The sequence below is a fragment of the Coffea arabica genome, chromosome 3c, assembly GCF_036785885.1.
Source record: "Coffea arabica cultivar ET-39 chromosome 3c, Coffea Arabica ET-39 HiFi, whole genome shotgun sequence".
NCBI lineage: Eukaryota > Viridiplantae > Streptophyta > Magnoliopsida > Gentianales > Rubiaceae > Coffea > Coffea arabica.
Genome location: NC_092314.1, coordinates 7198618 through 7219093, shown reverse-complemented (window position 1 = coordinate 7219093; position 20476 = coordinate 7198618). Strand labels below are relative to the sequence as shown.

General features: G+C 36.4%; 1 protein-coding gene and 1 non-coding gene across 2 annotated transcripts; both read left to right on the top strand.

The window, feature by feature from the left end:
• Positions 1 to 10673: 10673 nt before the first annotated feature.
• Positions 10674 to 10824, top strand: LOC140038201 (U4 spliceosomal RNA). Its single transcript, XR_011841996.1, has one exon. It is a non-coding gene; the product is annotated as a U4 spliceosomal RNA (small nuclear RNA).
• A 6490-nt stretch (positions 10825 to 17314) lies between these two features.
• LOC140038163 (uncharacterized) lies at positions 17315 to 18478 on the top strand. Its single transcript, XM_072083255.1, has 3 exons — positions 17315 to 17533; positions 17625 to 17959; positions 18350 to 18478. Exons 1-3 carry the CDS (start codon positions 17416 to 17418, stop codon positions 18476 to 18478), a joined length of 582 nt encoding a protein of 193 aa, XP_071939356.1. The 5' UTR covers positions 17315 to 17415.
• Positions 18479 to 20476: the final 1998 nt, after the last annotated feature.

Genomic DNA, 20476 nt, shown 5'->3' with positions numbered 1-20476 from the left:
TTTTATTATTTTTTTTAGTTTTAATTCTAGTTGCTTATTTTCTTTCTTTGTGACTACTAATTCTAGTTTTAATTCTTAGTTTTAATCCCATGTGGCTATATAAAAAAAAAAAAAAGAGAAAAAAAAACAAGGAGAGAAACATTTTGGTTTGTTAACTCTAGTTCTACTTTTGCCAAGTTCTTTTTACATATAATGTATCGGGTTAGTGTGGTTGGATTTGAGATGTCTCCTTGGTGAATATAGGACTGCTTGGTTCTTTTGATTTCCGTGTTAACTTTTCTAGGCATTGGGAATGACTGCTGGCATTTTAATGTGAACTGGTCCAATATTGACTCCAGTTCTCCATGTTTGGCAATAATGAGGCGAGCTGCCCCTATGTTTAGTTGTTAGTGCTGTTATTTTGCGTTTCTGCTTTGATTAGCTGTGAATAAGCTTGACTGTACTCCTCTATTGGCTACTACCGAGTAACCGGGAATCTGCACCTAAAAGTGTCGATTCTCGCGTCAAAAGGTGGCACTTTATATGAGTACGTGGTTGTATAGCGGTAGGAGCCGAGTAACCGGGCTCCTTCATCTAAAAATGTCGGAGTTCGCGTCAAAAGGCTCCGGCGGCTAGAGACTAAGTCCTCGTGTGTCGAATATTATTACGTGCTTTAAAAACAAAAAAAAAAAAAAGAGAGAGAGAGAATACATAATAGGGAGGCTTGCTGGTTTATGGACTCGATATGGGGACTTGTGTGAATATTTGGACCATTAACTGATAAATGCTGTGTGTCATTCCTTTTCCTTAGACTGGTTAATTTGGAAATTGAAGGAGCTCGCGGTAGAGGCTAACTAGGGGGATGTTTCTCGGATTTTAACTACTAGTGCCCGATATATGATTTTCTCTTGAATCTCTTGGCAATGTGGTAGATTAGAGTGATGACCGATATATGATTTTTGGGGTCTGTTCACTTTTCCCATGCTTGAGGGCAAGCATGATTTAGGTGTGGGGGGAATTGATAGGGTATAATTTCTTTGACTTTGGTGGGGACCACGGAGGAAAGAAAAAAGGGCTTTGGTCCTTTGGTTATTGAAGAAGAAGCAACGTACAAAGCCTAAGGAAACTAAGAAGGAATGGGGCAGCTTGTGGCCAATTGGTGGGGACCACTGGATAGCTTTTCTTTGGCTTTAAATAGGTAGCTAACGTACAGAAGACGGACGGCCAGCTTTTAGTTCTTTTGCTTTAGTTCAGTTTTTAGTTTTCCTTTCTTTTCCGAGGACTGGCCTCTGACACACGCCAGGTGTTTGACAATATTTCCCAACGGGGAAAACATCCTTCATTCCTTACTTTTTAGTACAAAACAATGCCTTCGCAATTTATTAACTCGTGTGATGATTTAATTATGCGGCGTGGCTAAGTCTTCCATCTAGTCAAGGGTCAACTCGACGGCGCAGTCCCGAAAATCTGTGAGATCTAATTAGTTTTCACGCGTTCCTTAATTTATTCATATTTGCACATTGCCTGCTTGTATTTTCATGGGATTATTTTATTAATTGGATGTCAAGGGCCCGATGTTCAATGTGATTTATTAATCTCGTGCCAATTTAGTCAATTAAATCCGTAATTGTTTGATTGATTAATATTAGTGGCAACTGGTGTGTTTACACATTAGGGGAACGTGCAATCTAATTTAAATAACCCTCGTAGCGTGTTATTGGTTAGGGCTAGGTTTTTCTAATATTAATGCAATTGGGAAATTAATTCCTATGGTCGTACCTAGGAGTATTTGCTGATTAGGGGTAATCAACGGTCGTACCTTGGTTATCAATAATTTAAGGAAAAATTGGTCATCAGACTATAACTAGCCTATTAATAAATTAAATGAACCTCTCCTGCATCAATGATCGGATAAATGGACTGTGCCTGAGTAGTTGCATCCTTGGCTAGAATTTATTTATTCTTGATTTAATTCCTGCTATATTCGTGCTAGTTAATTATTTATTTTTAGTTGAATTGTTTAATTGTTTTTAGTTTCATTCCGGTAAAACCCCCCCTTATCAATTGGACTTTAAAAAGAGACAAATATCTCCAGTCCCTGAGGAGACGACTTTACTTGCCACTACCTACTATTTTTGCCAACTAATTAATTCTGGTATATCGGATTCAGCAAACTCTTCGGGAACAAGGTGAATCAAGTAACCCATTGCACACCTAGAGTCCCTGCTCCAGTACCTAGGATTAATTATTGACAGCTCTTAGTGGTAGCTAGGTTCTATATTATTATTATTATTATTGCACAGGTTGACGACCTGCCAATTTAAGGATCTCCATCCAGAAATTTTACGTAACATTTAGCCAGTAGCAGAAAGCAGTATTTTTTATTTCTTTTTTTGGTGGGAGGGAGAGTTTGACCTACCTTGCTTGAAAATCTCAAAAATCTAATTATAGTTTAATTTTTCTTTCCTTTCTCTTGCTTTTCTGGCTAGCAATTTTGAAAATTTCCTTCTTTCCTTCGCCACTTGGATATAAAAACTCCAATGTTCCTCAGACCTCTTGAGTTTTTAGATATCATCGAATCATTGACGTAATTATAAGCAGTTTTGGGGATTTTAAGCTTCATCAAGGAACTTTGAAATGTCTGATCACATGCAGCGTCAATTGGACATCTTTGCTTTGGCCATATGACAAACTTTTTGCTTGCTTCATTTGAACTACAATGAGTTTCAACCTTTTCTACATCTATTGCTTCAGTTCTTAATATCTCATGAAATCGATTTGACTTATAGTGCAACTGCATTTGCTTGTAAGGTGTAATTGTTCATGAGATTGAGAAGCAGAAATTCGACCCTGGACCACACAGTTGCAGTCCTTCAGGCAACGGTGGCATTAACTGTTGGGAAAATCGGGTATTTTCCCACTCAAAATTATAACTAGTGATTAAACCGATTCAGTAATTCCCAAGAAAGATCGTTGAAACAATCTCCTTAGACAGAATTAACATTCCAAGTAAATTCCCAGGAAAGGCTGGAGGGGTCACAAGCGGTCCCACTTAAAACCCAGTCTCCTAGACAGAACTTACGTGCATGGTGTATTATCACAACTATACCCGTGTATACATAAATAATACGTAAACACGAATAAGAAAATACACCCAAAAGAATCGTATAATACACTATGAATAAACCTGACAAATATATATTGAATACTATACTACAATAGAAAAGAAACTAATAAATAAATGCGGAACAAATAAAAGAGATAAGGAAAGAACGCACCCGAAAAATTGATAACGGAGTTCGGCCAATTTTGCCTACTCTCCGAGCACCACTCAAGCAGCCCACTTTTATAAATTTTTGGGAGAAGAAAGACTTACAAAAGAATTACAAAATCCTTTTTGGTGTAATTCTTTTGTTTTCTTTTTCTTTTGGTGCATCTCAATTGAGAAGCTTGAGAGCTAATTTATAGCTCTCAAGCAACCTCTCAAATGCTAAGTTACCCGATGTGGGACTAAGAAATGTTTGCCAAAAATCAACAAATGTGGGCTATTTCAAAGTCAATATTTTATGCTTTGAATTCGACAAATCTCCACCTTGGCATAATTTCTAGTCTCACCAAAAATACAAACCTTCTCACCCAAACGGTCCTTGCGGTGCTTTCAAATTTGCGCCCTCAGGCGCCAACTCAAATATGCAGGATATTGACCAAGTGTAAACAATGTTCAAACTTGGACCTTGTAACCACCTTGGTCAGCATATCTGCAGGATTCTCCGTAGTCCGAATCTTCTGGAGAAAAATCTCCTCTTCTTCGAGAATTTCCCGAACAAAGTGATAGCGAACATCAATGTGCTTCGTTCTTGCGTGCAAGACCTGGTTCTTCGCTAAGTGAATAGCACTCTGACTGTCACAAAACACGTCAATGTGTTTTTGACCAACTCCCAAGTCTTTAAGCAATCCTTGAAGCCAAATTGCCTCCTTCACAGCTTCTGTAATCGCCATGTACTCTGCCTTCGTTGTTGACAAAGCCACGGTTGACTGCAAAGTAGACTTCCAACTGACTGGCGCCTTAGCAAATATGAACAAGTAGCCAGTTGTAGAACGTCGCTTATCCAAATCACCTGCATAGTCAGAATCACAATATCCAACTACACATTTACCAAGTGTTTTATCCTGCTCAAATACTAATCCAACATCTACGGTATTTTGGATATACCGTAGAATCCATTTCACAGCTAGCCAATGACTCTTGCCCGGATCATGCATAAACCTGCTTACCACACTAACTGCCTGTGAAATGTCGGGTCTCGTACACACCATTGCATACATTAAGCTACCAACTGCATTAGCATACGGGACTTTCGCCATGTATGCTCGCTCTTCATCCGTCTTTGGAGATAATAGGCTACTAAGTTTCAAATGAGGAGCAAGCGGAGTACTTACAGGTTTTGAATCTCCATTCATGCCAAAACGTTGTAGTACTTTCTTCAAATACTGTTTCTGTGTCAGACAAAGCTTACCGCTCGTTCTATCCCTGCTTATCTCCATGCCGAGAATCTTTTTGGCTTCTCCTAAATCCTTCATCTCGAACTCTTTACTCAACTGAGCCTTCAATTTGTCAATTTCAACTTGGCTCTTTGATGCTATCAGCATATCATCAACGTACAAGAGTAAGTAGATGTAGGAATCATCTCGTAGCTTGCGTAAATACACACAGTGATCGTATTTGCTTCTTGTGTACTTCTGACTCATCATGAACTGGTCAAATCGTTTGTACCATTGTCTCGGTAATTGTTTCAATCCGTACAACGATTTGCTCAGTTTACAAACCCAATTTTCTTTACCAGTAATTTTAAATCCATCTGGTTGAGACATATAGATTTCCTCCTTCAAGTCACCGTGAAGGAACGCAGTTTTCACATCAAGTTGAGCTAGCTCCAAATTCAACTGCGCTACCAAGGCCAACAAAATTCTAATAGAGGAATGTTTAACAACTGGAGAAAATACCTCATTATAATCAACTCCCTCCTTCTGAGCGTAGCCTTTAGCCACCAATCTTGTCTTGTAGCGAACATCAATTTTGTCAGGAAATCCTTCTTTCTTTGCAAATATCCATTTGCATCCAATTACCTTCTTGTCCTTCGGTAATTGTGTCAACTTCCACGTCTTGTTCTTCTAAAGAGATTGCATCTCTTCTTCCATAGCATCTTTCCATCTATCCTTTTTTGTACTTCGAACTGCTTCACAAAATGTGGATGGAACATCATCAATAACTGAAAGTGCATAAGCCACCATGTCAACAAAACGAGCAGGTTTATGAATTTCTCGTCTTGCCCTATTGACGGCAATTGACTCTTGCTGCTGTTGAGGTTCTTGGGTTGAAATCTCTTCCTCATCTGACTCCTCTTCTACCATGGGAGAGTCACTGATGGTGCTGTTTGCTGGACTCACCACTATTTGCTCAAACTCCACCTGTTTCGGCGTACACTCCACCTGTTGAGGAGTACTACTGGTTCCACCTTGTGTTACTTTATTCAACATGGCAGATTCATCAAAGGTAACATCCCTGCTGATAATGGTTTTCTTTGCTTCTAGACACCACAACCGGTATCACTTAACTCCAGCACTAAAGCCCATAAAGAGAGCCTTCTTTGCACGTGGATCTAATTTTGATTCATTTACATGATAATATGCAGTAGAACCAAAAATACGCAAAGAATCATAATCTGTTGCAAGTTTTCCAGACCATACCTCTAATGGAGTCTTGCCACCGATTGCAGATGATGGCAAGCGATTGACGAGATGTTGAGCGTATGTCACAGCCTCAGCCCAAAACTTTCTGCCTAACCCAGCATTAGACAGCATGCAACGTACTTTCTCCACTAGTGTCTTGTTCATACGTTCTGACACCCCATTCTGCTGCGGTGTTTTTCTAACTGTGAAGTGCCGAACTATGCCACATTCTTGGCATATCTTCTGGAAGGGATCACTCTTGTATTCTCCACCATTGTCTGTTCGGAGAATCTTGATCTTTCTTCCCGTCTGGTTTTCAACCTGAGCTTTCCATTTAAGGAAAATCTCTAGCACCTCATCCTTACTCTTCATAGTAAACACCCAAACTCTTCTGGAAAAATCATCAATAAAAGTGACAAAATAATACCTGCCACCAAGGGATGGAGTCTTGGCAGGTCCCCACACATCTGAGTGCACATAATCCAAAATACCCTTGGTATTATGGATACCAGTGCCAAATTTCACTTTTCTTTATTTTTTCAGAACACAATGCTCACAAAATTCTAATTTGCAGACTTTCGTACCTTTCAATAATCCTTGTTTGGCAAGATTTTGCAAGGATTTTTCACCAGCATGTCCCAATCGCATGTGCCACAACTTTGTTGCCTCTGCATCTTTCTTGCTACTGGAAGTTGTTGCTGCTGCTGCTGTCCCAACAACTGTACTACCTTGGTAGTAATACAGATTATTTTTTCTTACACCTTTCAACATCACAAGTGCTCCCGAAGTTACTTTAAGAATTCCATCTCGCATCCTCACTTCCAGGCCTTTTGACTCCAAGAGTCCCAAGGAGATGAGATTCCTCTTCAAATTCGGCACGAACCGAACATCCTTCAGGATTCTGGTGGATCCATCATGATTACGCAGCTTAATTGAACCTATCCCAACTGTTTTACATGGATTGTCATTTCCCATGTACACAACTCCACCATCAAGTTCTTCAAATTCAAAGAACCATTCCCGTATGGGAGACATATGGTAGGTACAAGCTGAATCCAAAATCCACTCATCTGGATGGGATGTTAAAGGTGATACAGCCAAAGAGAAATCCGATTCCGCATCACTTTTGCATTCTGCAATATTTACGTCTTGCGGAGCTTTCCCTTTTTTCTTCAATTTTGGACAGTCTTTCTTCCAATACCCTTTCTCACGACAGAAAGCACACTCATCTTTGGCAACTCTGCTTTTCGATTTGGACCTTCCTCTTCTCCCCTTTGATTGGCTTTGTTGACAACCTCTTGCCACTAACGCTTCATCTGCTGCAGCTACTTTCTTTTTCATTTTATCCTGCTTTCTCAATTCACGACTATACAAAGCAGAACATACAGCATCTAAAGACACATTTTCCTTCCCATGAAGTAGCGTAGTTTTCAAATGTTCAAATTCATCAGGAAGGGATGACAACAACATCAAAGCCAAATCTTCATCTTCAAAATTTATATCTAAATTAAACAGGTTTGCTACTAATTGATTAAATATTGTGATGTGTTCATTCATAGTAGTACCTGGTTGGTAATCGAAACGGAACAATTTTTTCTTCATTAGGAGTTTATTCTGACCACTCTTCTTCAGAAATTTCCCCTCCAATGCCTTCCACAATTTCCATGCAGAAGTCTCATTCTTGAAAGCATATTTTTGCTCTTTGGACAAACATGATCGAATAGTTCCGCATGCCAACCGATTTATGGTACTCCACTCCTTCTCTTCTATGTCATCTGGTTTCTTTTCTTCAATGGCAATGTCAAGACCCTGTTGGAAAAGGGAGTTCATGACTTCGCCTTGCCACATGCCGAAATGGCCAGTACCGTCAAATGTGTCCACCGCCACCTTCAAACTTGACATTGGAATCCTCGACCATGTGGACGAGGAAGCCGATGCCCCAGATATAATTCTTGACGTGGAATTGTCAGATGCCATTACAGACTCAAATGATAGTATTCAATATAACAAATTACAAACAAGCCAAAGGACGAACCTTCGGCTCTGATACCACTTGTTGGGAAAATCGGGTATTTTCCCACTCAAAATTACAACTAGTGATTAAACCGATTCAGTAATTCCCAGGAAAGATCGTTGAAACAATCTCCTTAGACAGAATTACCATTCCAAATAAATTCCCAGGAAAGGCTGGAGGGGTCACAAGCGGTCCCACTTAAAACCCAGTCTCCTAGACAGAACTTACGTGCACGGTGTATTATCACAACTATACCCGTGTATACATAAATAATACGTAAACACGAATAAGAAAATATATCCAAAAGAATCGTATAATACACTATGAATAAACCCGACAAATATATATTGAATACTATACTACAATAGAAAAGAAACTAATAAATAAATGCGGAACAAATAAAAGAGATAAGGAAAGAACGCACCCGAAAAATTGATAACGGAGTTCGGCCAATTTTGCCTACTCTCCGAACACCACTCAAGCAGCCCGCTTTTATAAATTTTTGGGAGAAGAAAGACTTACAAAAGAATTACAAAATCCTTGTTGGTGTAATTCTTTTGTTTTCTTTTTCTTTTGGTGCATCTCAATTGAGAAGCTTGAGAGCTAATTTATAGCTCTCAAGCAACCTCTCAAATGCTAAGTTACCCGATGTGGGACTAAGAAATGTTTGCCAAAAATCAACAAATGTGGGCTATTTCAAAGTCAATATTTTATGCTTTGAATTCAACATTAACTACCCAGTTAACTACCAGACATGTGTCAACCTTGGGCTGCACTCAGGAGGATTGGTGAGTAAATTGGAAAACTGCATGTGTAAGTTATTATTATTATGATTGTTATTGATGATGAAACTGAGGTATATGATTTGCTAGTGATGATGAAACTCCCAGAGTCTGTGTTTTATCAACTGGATAGTGAAGGAAACAGTGCGATGCATCTCGCTGCTAGGTTTCCAGAATACCAAACTTGGATAGTTCCAGGTGGTGCATTGCAGATGTTGTGGGAAATCAGGTGGTGTTAGGTACATATCTGTCCTTGTTTAATTATTTTAAGCTGACATTGAGTTCTCAATCTCAACTAATCTTTCAATACATTCCAAAAAACTAATTCCTGGATAAAATCAAAATAAAATAATGCAGCATGTTAAGCAGACTATTCCTCCACAATGTTTGATTACGTACAACATGAAAGGTGAGACTGCAAACGAAATCTTCACGAGGACACATGTACCGTAGTCGCGGTGCTCATTGCATCTGTGGCATATGCTACATCATCGACAGTGCCGGGCGGCCTTGATCAAAACACTGGTTATCCACTTCTTGAAAATCAGCCTTTGTTTCATGTGTATTCTGTTACATCAGTGTTGGCTGTCTGCTTCTCTGTGGCAGCCCTGGTGTTTTTCCTAGCCATTCTCACCTCAAGATTTCAACAACAGGAATTCAGAAACAATTTGCCACAGAAGCTTCTGTTTGGATTAATCTGTCTCTCAACCTCCATCATGGCAATGTTGATCTCATTCTGTAATCTGTACTGGCCATTTTTTTGTTCTCAAACATCAATTTCCCAAGCAAGCATTGCCAACATACATTATAGCGTGTTTCCCTGTAACCTGTTTTGCTATGGCAAAGCTGCCCCTTTACTTTGAGTGGACGTGGTCTATGATTGCCAGGGTTCCACTCCATAGTTACAGGGTGTATTATAATTAGGACTTGCACTTTTCTTTGGGTCCCTTCTTATTCTTCTTCTTCTTCTTTTCCTTGTTTCCAAAAGAGAAGAACGAAGATGGAAAGGGGAATAGGACTGTTAGAATCAAGCCATAATCACTGATTGGCTCCTGATTTTCAAATATAACTACCAGTACATCCTGCTTTTAACATTATGGAATCCTCTTACTACATCAAGAGACTTGTTCACACTTAGTGCAAACTACTACAAAACAGACGGGCTAACAACTTTGGGTAGTCACACTTTACTGTCCTCAATATTAAAAATATACACTTTACCTCTCATGAAAATTATTCAAAATCAGAAATGCCAAACAGGTAGGTGCAGTGATATTATTGTCCTTAAATATTTTAGATTAACTATGACTTGCTATTATTTCCATTTCATTGCTAAAAAATTGTAAATCTTCTCTAATATCTAATATACAAATTATCAAATTGTTAAAAGCTAAACAAAAGTTTACATTTAGTGTATTATCCTTAAAATTTTTCCTGGTGGATTATGTTCACTTATATATATATATATATATATATATATATATATACACTCCGATTTATTATACTTTAAATCAAACAATAAGAACAAATAAAATAGTAATAACAATGAATAGAGTTAGAAAAATTTTGAAAAAATAAGATAATTTAAACATGTTATTTTTTAAAAAAATTATTTTTGTTACGTTAGTTTATGTAAAAGGTTAGAATAATATAATTGTTATTTTTTGTTTGTCAACTTAGTCAAATATTAAACACTTAACTAAAGTTTTAAAAACAGCTGATGCATCTTATTTTTTAAGTCAAACTTCACTCTTTTTATTTTTTGTATAAAAAGGGAAATAATAATAAACTATAAATAATTTATACATCAAAACACCAATGTTGTCATAACACTCATTTTTTGCTTAGAATTAAGACTTTCAGAGTTGATTAGTCTTCATAGCAGGTGAACTGTATATATATTAAGGCTGAAAGTGGTAAAGTATGACTACCTCCAAAACTCAATAGGCAAAGTGTAATTAACTCCAGAATAAAATTGTATTATTATTGATATAAAAGTAGTTGAATGCTGACTTTAGATATTTGCTATCAAACCACTGCTGGAATACCTAAAAAGTTGTGTATTTTTGGTCTATCCCCTGGTTTTTCTTCTGCTTTTCAGAATCAAGATTTATACTATGCAAGATGAAATGGGAACAGCAAGAATAAATAAATAGGCGAATAAATTCATCTATGCGCTTGGGGCAACGACGCTGCTCATGAGGTTCTAACCGAGGCGCGGCTATTGTTGCTTGAAAACTATTTCCAAACCCCCTCTTCGGCCTGGGTTCGGCCTAGGCCATCGAGAATTTCTGGAAGGGCTGCCTTCCGGGTAAAGCCCTATTAAAAAAAAAAATAATGATAAAATAGACAAATAAAATTCCGACAACTTGACTGTACCTTCTGTTTTCGTGTCAAAATGTCAGTTAAATTCATGGTTACAATTGAATAGGTGATTCTTTGCCATTATTGATTTTTCCTTGAATAGGACCAAATTGAAGAAACAAGTTAACCAATTTGGCTTTGCTCCATGAATCAATCATGAATGAACACAGAGCCTTTTCCTCAGGTGTAGTAGTCTAGCAGAAGCATATATAGTTTTCTCTTATTTCTTATTTGGCTTTAACCTTCAGAATCCATCAGATTATGACATTAATACAACTATCGAAAAACCACAGAACATAAAGCTTTACAGAACAAAAGTATGCATATCATACCCAATAAAATTAGAAGCACCTAATAAATAAATAAAATTAGAAGGCAAAGTCAATATATAATACCCAATGGAAATTTTAGGACAGGAATGACACCTACAAAAAACCTCGGGGATTGGGGGGAAAGGGTTTTGAAGAAGAAGAAAGAGATAAACCAATATCATTAGCCAAAAACCTTCAACGAATAAAACACAAGCAAAATTAACAAGTTAAATTTGTAATTGATAGAGAAAAAAAGGAACCTTACACTAGGTAGTGTTCGAAAAAAATAATCTACCTACCATAAGTGATTGAAAATTACGGACATTTCTAAACGGTAGATATGGATATGAAAATCTTTAAAATCAAGAAGGTGACCATTTTTTAGTTTTAGTTTATGTCTATTGCTTAAGTCCTATGTGACTTAATACAGGATTTTCTTAAAAAAAAAAAAAAAAAAGAACTGTTGGGAGTATTACAATGAACTGGCAAACATAGCAATAAGAATTGGTTTTAAATCGTGATTGTAGATTACTCTCTTTTAGACTTCATTTATCCGGTATAATGTGCAATAAATCTTGGATAAATATTCTTTAAGATAAAATAAAATTTGTTGTCTTAAACTCTTGCATAAAGTAAGACAACCCTCTTGAACTAAACAGTGCTTTTCAGAGAATTCAAAATAGTAGGAAAGTGATTTTCTGCAACAAATTAATCTGACATCTTTATATAGGAGAGATTGTTGAAAAAACAAATGAATTTAATTAATACTTATATGAATAAATTGAAAGTATTGTGTATAACTTCATGTACTTTAATTCATGCATGACATGATCCTATGATAAAAAAACATGAATCTATTCTTATATTCAAGGATCTCCACATACATAAATATATTCATGATACTTTCAAATTCATGAATGAATATACGCTTATCACAATGTATGTACATCTTAGAATCATTTGATTCATAATACAATACATGTATGTACATCTTAGAATCACTAGATACAAATTTTAAAAATTTTCAACAATCCCCCATCATTTTCAAAATTTAGAAAATGGTCTTCCAAAAGGTCACCGAATAATCTAATACTCATATGCATAAATAATGGTATCTTTCGATTGAACCACTATTTTAGTGCAGATTTTTTGAAATCAATCCTACAAGATGGTAGACAAATTTTGAACCACTTGTATATTAAACTAACCTCATAAACACATCACACATTGAGCAATCCACCACCATAAGTTCTTCAATGATATAATTTATAGCCTTGTATCACTATCTTTATATGAATGTTGCAAAGCAAAGTCCTCAATTTTGTTGTTTGCCGAAAATCGACATTCATATAGGTGACATCTTAGTGCCCCCGCCATTGATAGCACTTTTAAGATTCGTTAAAAATCCAATGACTCACCCTTACATTTGCACAGGCAAGACTGATATGCACTATTCTAGTTTGGGATGTTTAAATTTTACATAGTGCACCAACCACTAAATGATGTACTTTTACTCATTGAATTCAAAACTAAACGTTGTATCTAACGTTAAATTGAGGTTCTACTATTAGTGATCAAGAATTTTGGACTTCAAACCTATCCCTCTTGATGTTCTTAACACCAAATTCCTTGATAACTCTTTCATCAAAGGATTACTCAAATTTCATTAGATCTCACAAAGTTAATTGATATGATTTCATATGTGATCAAATCTTTGACATAACTATGTTTTAAACCAATATGTCTTGACTTACCATTATACACTTGACTATATACTTTAACAAGTGTAGTTGCAGTATCACATTGTATTGAAATAGTCGACAAAGATATCGGTCACAACGGTATATCACAAAGTAAATTTCATAACCATTCAGTTTCTTTTTCAACCTGAAACAAGTGCGCTACAAACTCTACTGCTATTGTTGAATCAGTGATACAAGTTTATTTTTTAGAACCCTAAGAAACTGCATCTCCACCAAGCATAAAGATCCAACAACTTGTCGACAAGTGATCATCATTATTAGTGATTCAACTAGCATCTGAAAATTCTTCTAAAACTGAAAGATAACTGATATAACATATAACAAAATCCTTAGTGGCCTTTAAATATTTTAATATTTTGGTTACACCTGACCAATGTAACCTATTAGGGTTACTTGTATATTTGTTCAATGTACCAACAGTACATGCAATATCAAGTCTAGTATAATTTATTACATACATTAAACACCCTATAACCTTGGCATATTCGAATAGAGATTTTGAATTTCTTTCATTTTTTACTAAATTTATTTAGAATCCAATGGTGTTGACGCTGGAATACAATCATTTTGAGTGAATTTGTTAAGAATCTTTTCAATATAATGCAATCGACATAATATTATATTGTTCCTGTTTCTTAATATGCTTATACCGAGAATGACATCCAAATTCGCTTGAAAGCAAAGTTTTGATGATTTCAACTTGCTCCAATTCAGTCCCAAAAATTAACATGTCGTCCACATATAAACAAATTATGATACCTTTGGCATTATTAATCTTGCTATAAATGCATTTATCAGATTCATTTATCTTGAATCCACTAGCAAGAATAATTTGATCAAATTTCTGATGCCATTGTTTATGTGCTTGCTTTAGTTCATATAAAGATTTTATAAGTTTACACATCCTATTCTCTTGATCAGGTACTACAAACCCTTCAGGTTGTTCCATTACCATATATATATTTTCATCTAAATTACCATTCAAGAATGCTGTTTTCACATCCATTTGATGAATGACTAGAATTTGGACAGAAGTTATAGCAAATAGTACTCTAATTATGTAAACTTTAAAAAAGAAAGGGAAATAAACAAAACTCTGCTTTTTTTATTTTCCCACACCCAAAATATGCTTACAAGGTAGGCATTTATAGGACAACCCTATCACAATTCTACCATAACTTAATGTAACAGAACCATGATTTTAGGGATTACGTAATCAACTCATATCCAATCTTTTATTTTAGTTAATCTATTCAAACTTGATAGATCATAAGCAATAAAATCCCATAATCATGGAAGATAATATCTTCGACACCTCCCCTCTAGTTGGTGCGTATATATTTATCATGCCCAACTTGCTTGTAAAAAGTTCAAAATTTGGTCTAGAGAGTCCTTTGGTGAGGATGTCAGCTATTTGCTGAGCTGATGGAACAAATGGCATGCAAATAATTCCTCCTTTAAGTTTCTCTTTTATGAAGTGGCGGTCAATCTCGATATGTTTGGTTCTATCATGTTCCATGGGATTTGTGAGCTATGCTAATTGTCGCCTAGTTATCATAATAGAGCCTCATTGGAAGTTCAATAGGTCTTTTCAACTTCTCGAAAACTCTCTTCAGCCATAACATCTCACACACACCATGAGCCATAGCCCGATACTCTGCCTTTGTACTACTACAAGTTACAACACTTTGTTTATTACTTCTCCAAGTAACCAAATTGCCCTATACAAATATACAATACCCCGAGGTTGATCTTCTATCAATGACTGATTCTACCCAATCAGCATCTGTATAAGTTTCAATGGTCTTTTGATCTCTCCTTTTAAAGAATAATCCCTTTCCTGGAGTACTTTTTATGTACCTCAGAATTCGATATACTACATCAAGGTGCTTTTCATAAGGAGAGTGCATAAATTGGCTGATAACACTTCCGAAAAGGCTATATCAGGATGAGTATGAGCCAAGTAAATTAGCTTGCCCACTAACTTTTGGTATCGAGCAGTATCAACTAGTGTTCCATCTTTCATATCCGCTAACTTGTGATTCGGATCCATAGGAGTGTCTGCAGGTCGACATCCACTCATCCCTGTTTCCTTTAAAAGATCCAAAGCGTACTTACGTTGGGACACAACTATGTCCTTCCTGGACCGAGCTACCTCCATCCCTAAGAAATATCGTAGTGTTCCCAAATCTTTGATTTCAAAGTTAGAAGCAAGACTTTTCTTCAATCACTCTATCTCAACTAAGTCATTTCCTATGAGAATTATATCATCCACATACACATTGAGTACTGCTATCATCCTACCTTTGGAGTGTTTAACAAATATAGTGTGATCACTCTGAACTTGGGTATAGTCCTGATCCTTTACTAACCTGGTAAATTTGTCAAACCAAGCTCTGGGAGATTGTTTGAGACCATATAACGATTTTTTTAGTTTGCAAACTCTAGACTGAAACTTCCCTTCAAATCCAGGGGGAGAATTCATGTACACCTCTTCCTCCAAATCTCCATTTAAAAATGCATTCTTTACATCAAGTTGTTGGAGTGACCAATTAAGGTTTACTGCCATTGAGAGAAGCACCCTGATAGTGTTTAATTTTGCCACTGGAACAAAGGTTTCAAGATAGTCGATCCCGTATATTTGAGTAAACCCTTTATCCACCAATCGAGCTTTGTACCATTACAATGTCCCATCAAAATTATACTCGATGGTAAAGATCCATTTACACCCTATTGCCTTTTTTCCTTGTGACAGGTTTGTTACTTCCCATATTTGGTTCTTCTCAAAAGCATACATCTCTTCTTTAATAGCCTTTCTCCACTCTGGAACTTGTAATGCTTCTTGTACATTTTTTGAGTCTATGCATATTCATAGACTTGTAGGGATGTTTTTAAAACTGAATTTGACCGCAATACCTGTGCTTATAGCTTGTTTAGGACATGCAACAAAGAAATGCAGGCCTTCCAATACAATTGAAAGCTGTTTTGTTTTGCTAACTTAAGTGTCATAGACCAAAGATGGTTCCATTTTTTAGTGTGACAGATCAGCTTAGTTGAATTTATATCATAACAGTTCATACTCGACCAGAAACTTTGAAAAACCATTGTGAAGTTGCTGATGTAGTTTTTGGTCAAAAGAATGGTTTTTTGTTTATTACTGAACATCTGACCAAATTCCAAAAGAAGACAATTTTAAAAGGCCTTTTAGGAAAATTTCCATCCTTTTTGTTTCATCTACAAATATTAGGCTTCAACCTACATCTGTTATCAACTAATGGCACCATGCAATTGATTGCTTTACCATCTGCAGTTGTTTTTAGTGGAAAGCAAGTCTAACAATGTTTGGTTTTCGAATGTTTCCATGCAAGCAGGCATTTGGAAAATCAGTAAGATTAGGGAGAAGAAAGAGAGGCACAAGTGGGCTGTTCAGATAATGGATAAATTGATTGAGCATGAAGCCAATTACAAGTACAGTCACAATGGAGGCAGACCTGTGGACAATGTGGACCAGATGTATCCTGAAAGAATTAAGCCTCCTTCTACACCACCACCTGAACATGATACTTATTCGAGTTTGGAAGATAATATCCCTGGAAGCAAATCCAAAGACAAGCAGGAACACGAAGATGGGAGTAAACTAGGTAAAACTTTCGAGATATATGTGAACACTAGCTCTATAAATCCCATGCATCAATTGAAAAATTGGCGTGTCGTGTGAATAGCTGAATGTTAGAAAAGGCTCAGTTTTAATATCTAAAATTGCCAAATTACTTGTCTGCTTTAGTTGTAATCATAAGGGTAATGATATTCATGCTGTCTTTATCTTCTTGAACATCCCTACTATACAAGCTTGTCATTTGGCATCACAAGCAATGAAAGGGTGTGCAGATTTTGGGAGTGTGAATATACCGATGATATAATTATAAAGCTAAAGTTTGCTTGTTTCAAGAATTTATAAAGCTAAACATTGCAAGTTCCAAGAAGTTATGGTACAGATAAAAAGTAGTTCCTGCCTTTCTGTGATCTATCTAAATTAGTCATACAGGACAACTGTTCATGCTTCGACATCTTTGGCAGTCAATCAACTTCCAACCATGTTAAGAATCAGCCTCATCGAAAATGATTATGTGACTTGAATTTGAGAAACTCTAATGTTTTATACTGAATTTCCCCATATTGATCTTTTCTACATCACCTTCCATAATGCCTTTTTCATCCAAGATATATTTATCCAACCAACGAGTTTCTTAAGCAACTCTACGTTTCAGTTACACATACTTTTGAACAAGACGGAGTAAATGTGAGTAGCATGCTTAAGTAGCCAATAGGCAAGGAAAGAACATAGCTTGAACAGGTAGATCTTACGAGGCAAATTACAGGGATGGGTATCAATTATTCCACTCACAAATGACGTACTTGTATCAGATGCCCAAACAAAGGATGTTAAGGAGACACGAATAGTAGCAGCAAACATGGATATAAAAGAAACTGTGAAAAAAATCCTGGAAACCTTTCCGGCGATCATTCAAGATTTGGATGCGAATGCCAAGAATGCCCTGCTCTTGACAGTTAACCTCGCTAAGATGCAAGGTAAGAGATAGCTTGAAACATGAAAGCTCATAAAAGCAAATTTCAGATATAGACACTAATTGATCCACTGACAAATTAGCAACTGTATCAGATCCCACAACCAAGGATGTTAAGAAGGAGACACCAATACTACTTGCAGCAAAGATGGGTGTAACAGAAGTCGTAAAAAAAATCCTGGAAACCTTTCCTGTTGCCATTCAAGACTTGGATGCAAATGGGAGGAATGCCCTGCTCTTGGCCGTTGAGAACAGGCAAATCAAGGTGTTTGATTTATTAATGACAATGAAACTCCCGGAATTTGTCCTTTATCAAGTTGACAAAGAAGGAAACAGTGCAATGCATCTCGCTGCCAAGTTTCATGAACACCAACCTTGGCGAATTCCAGGTGCTGCATTGCAGATGCAGTGGGAAATCAAGTTGTATAAGGTACATGTATATTAGCTAATTTTTCCAAGCTGAGAATATGCCCTGATAATCCCTAGCTAAAATCATAATGTGACAACTTCATCATTGGCTTTATGTTCTTGTTTTGTTCATATAATATTATAAGATCTTCCTTTGTAGAATGTGGTAACCATCTCACATTAACTCAAAGTATATTGTTGTGTATTCTGTTAATCTCTGGGTACATAATAATTGTTTTGTAAATATTTCTCAATTAGGCATACAAACATTTGGCTGCTGCGCTAGTACATTTTTTAGTCTATTGTTTTTTTCGTGATATGTTTTCTCCTATTCAGACCTTTCTTCAAAACATACATGTGTGGCTTAAACATCTAACATCCAGAGATTAACAGAGGTTGTTTGCTAATGCAGCATGTCAAGCACTCCATGCCGCCACAATGTTTCATCCAGTACAACAAGAAAGGTGAGACTGCAGGAAAAATTTTCAGTTTTAAGGACATATCTGTTACTTTTGGAGCTTGGGTTCCGTTTTTGCTCTGATTATTTTGGAGCAACAGTTTCGTGTACATTTTATTTTTCAGTATTTGATGTACTTGGATAAGACAGTCTATTGAGTGTTCATGGTACTGTGACCATGGTTCAAAGCCATGGTCACGGTCGTAGTCATGGCCTGGATCGTTTGACATCAATCTCGACATATCGATCGTGATCTCGATGAAAGGCAAATTTTTGAAACATTTAATATTCTAAAAATTGTAAAAAAAATTATAAACAAATATAATAAAAAATTAGCAAAAATAATAAAAATTTAAATTAATTCGAGATGACTCATATGCTTGATGCAATCATATGTGTCATTTTACTTGAATTAGCTTTTGATTCACTAGAAAATTATTGACCACTTCTGAAACCGAATCATTGGTAATTTGATTGTCCCAATTAATCATATCTCTAAAGGTGGTTTATGTACCAACTTGAGAGCCTGTGTCAAGCACTCATTTATATAGCAATTATCACAGTGATCTTTAAGTTGGGATTTCATGATAAACTAATAAAACCTATTTGCAGTAGTAGACTGTATGGAATATACAATGCTCTGTTTATTATCTCTTCAGAACACAGCCAACATTGTAATTTCTCCATAATTCATAATGTGGCGTCGAAAGAAATAGACCAGAATGGACTGTGTCTACGTCGAAAGAATGGACTGAAAAGAATATCTAACCTGCTCTTGCAGAGCAGCAGAGCTGGGCAATCATGGTGTGCAGCAGTGTTGAAGAGAAGCTGTAAAATTGAACTTCTGAAATCTTAAATTCATCATTCATACCCCACAAAAGAACATTAACAGAATGATCAACCAGGTTTTCCATTTTTACTTGTTATTGTCAAATTTTCAATTTCCCTGATCTAAACAAACTTATTGATGGAGACCATGCTTGTCCTTGGAACCAATACGTTATTATATGAATTATCCAATGAACATAGAAGAGCCTAAATTATCCAACGAACATAGAAGAGCCTAAGGACAAGGGTCAAAAGCATGGTTCAAAGACTCACGACCGCGCCTTTGAACCATGACTCGAAAAGAGAATACTCAAAATAGCAAAGGGCATATGTTTGTCAGCTGTATACAAGTCTGAAATTCACATATGCAGGATGGTGAAACTTCTAGCTAACCTATAAACAACTGACTGCTTAACATTACTTTGCATTCTCCTAGCAGCTCTTTTGTTGTGGACGAGTAACCTCAAAGAACGATTAGAAGGTTGTGGCTGGTGGACACCAAGATGGGATCACCCCGCTAATATGGCCAATGTCACTGCTACAATGCAAGAGTGAATATTCCTTGCAGAACAGAAGGATCAAGATCATCTCCCAAACCCAACGCTATATTTATAGGTTGTACATTTTCCATTAGTCATTAAGGATGATACATTCACATTCCAGGACCATACAAGCCTGTCTACATGCCACTGATTCCAAAACACACCTCCATCACTCTTTTAGCCGGCAAATTACTTGAATTGATGAATGAGTTGCCAAAAATAACTAGATGACTCAATGTGTTTCATTTACTGCTAGGAAGAAAGTGGATTAGAAAATTTCCCCGTAAGAAAATTGATTGCTCTGCCAATGTTAGGACACATATAATTTTTTGCTACAAAAGCCAAAAAAAAAAAAAAATCTTTGACGTGGGGAAGGCAGAAGAAATGAAGCAAAGCTAGTAGGTGAGACAAGGGGAACAAATGACTTGCTCTAGTGAGCTCCAAAGAATCATCTGAAGTACAATATGAGTTAGTATCAAGTTATCAACTTTACTGCACGGCTTTGCTTCTGTATTAAAAAAGTTGAGAGGATATTTGGTTCGCTTGTGAGAGTTAGTTACTAGTAAATACCATGCTTCACGGACAATATTTTTGCCCTCTGCATAAATAATCCTCTACTTCCTGATTGAGTACTAAAAAAGTTTCAGAAATTTTGAAAGTTTCTTTAGATGAGTGCCAGTGATAATTGAAAAAGACCAATCAATTTTGTGAT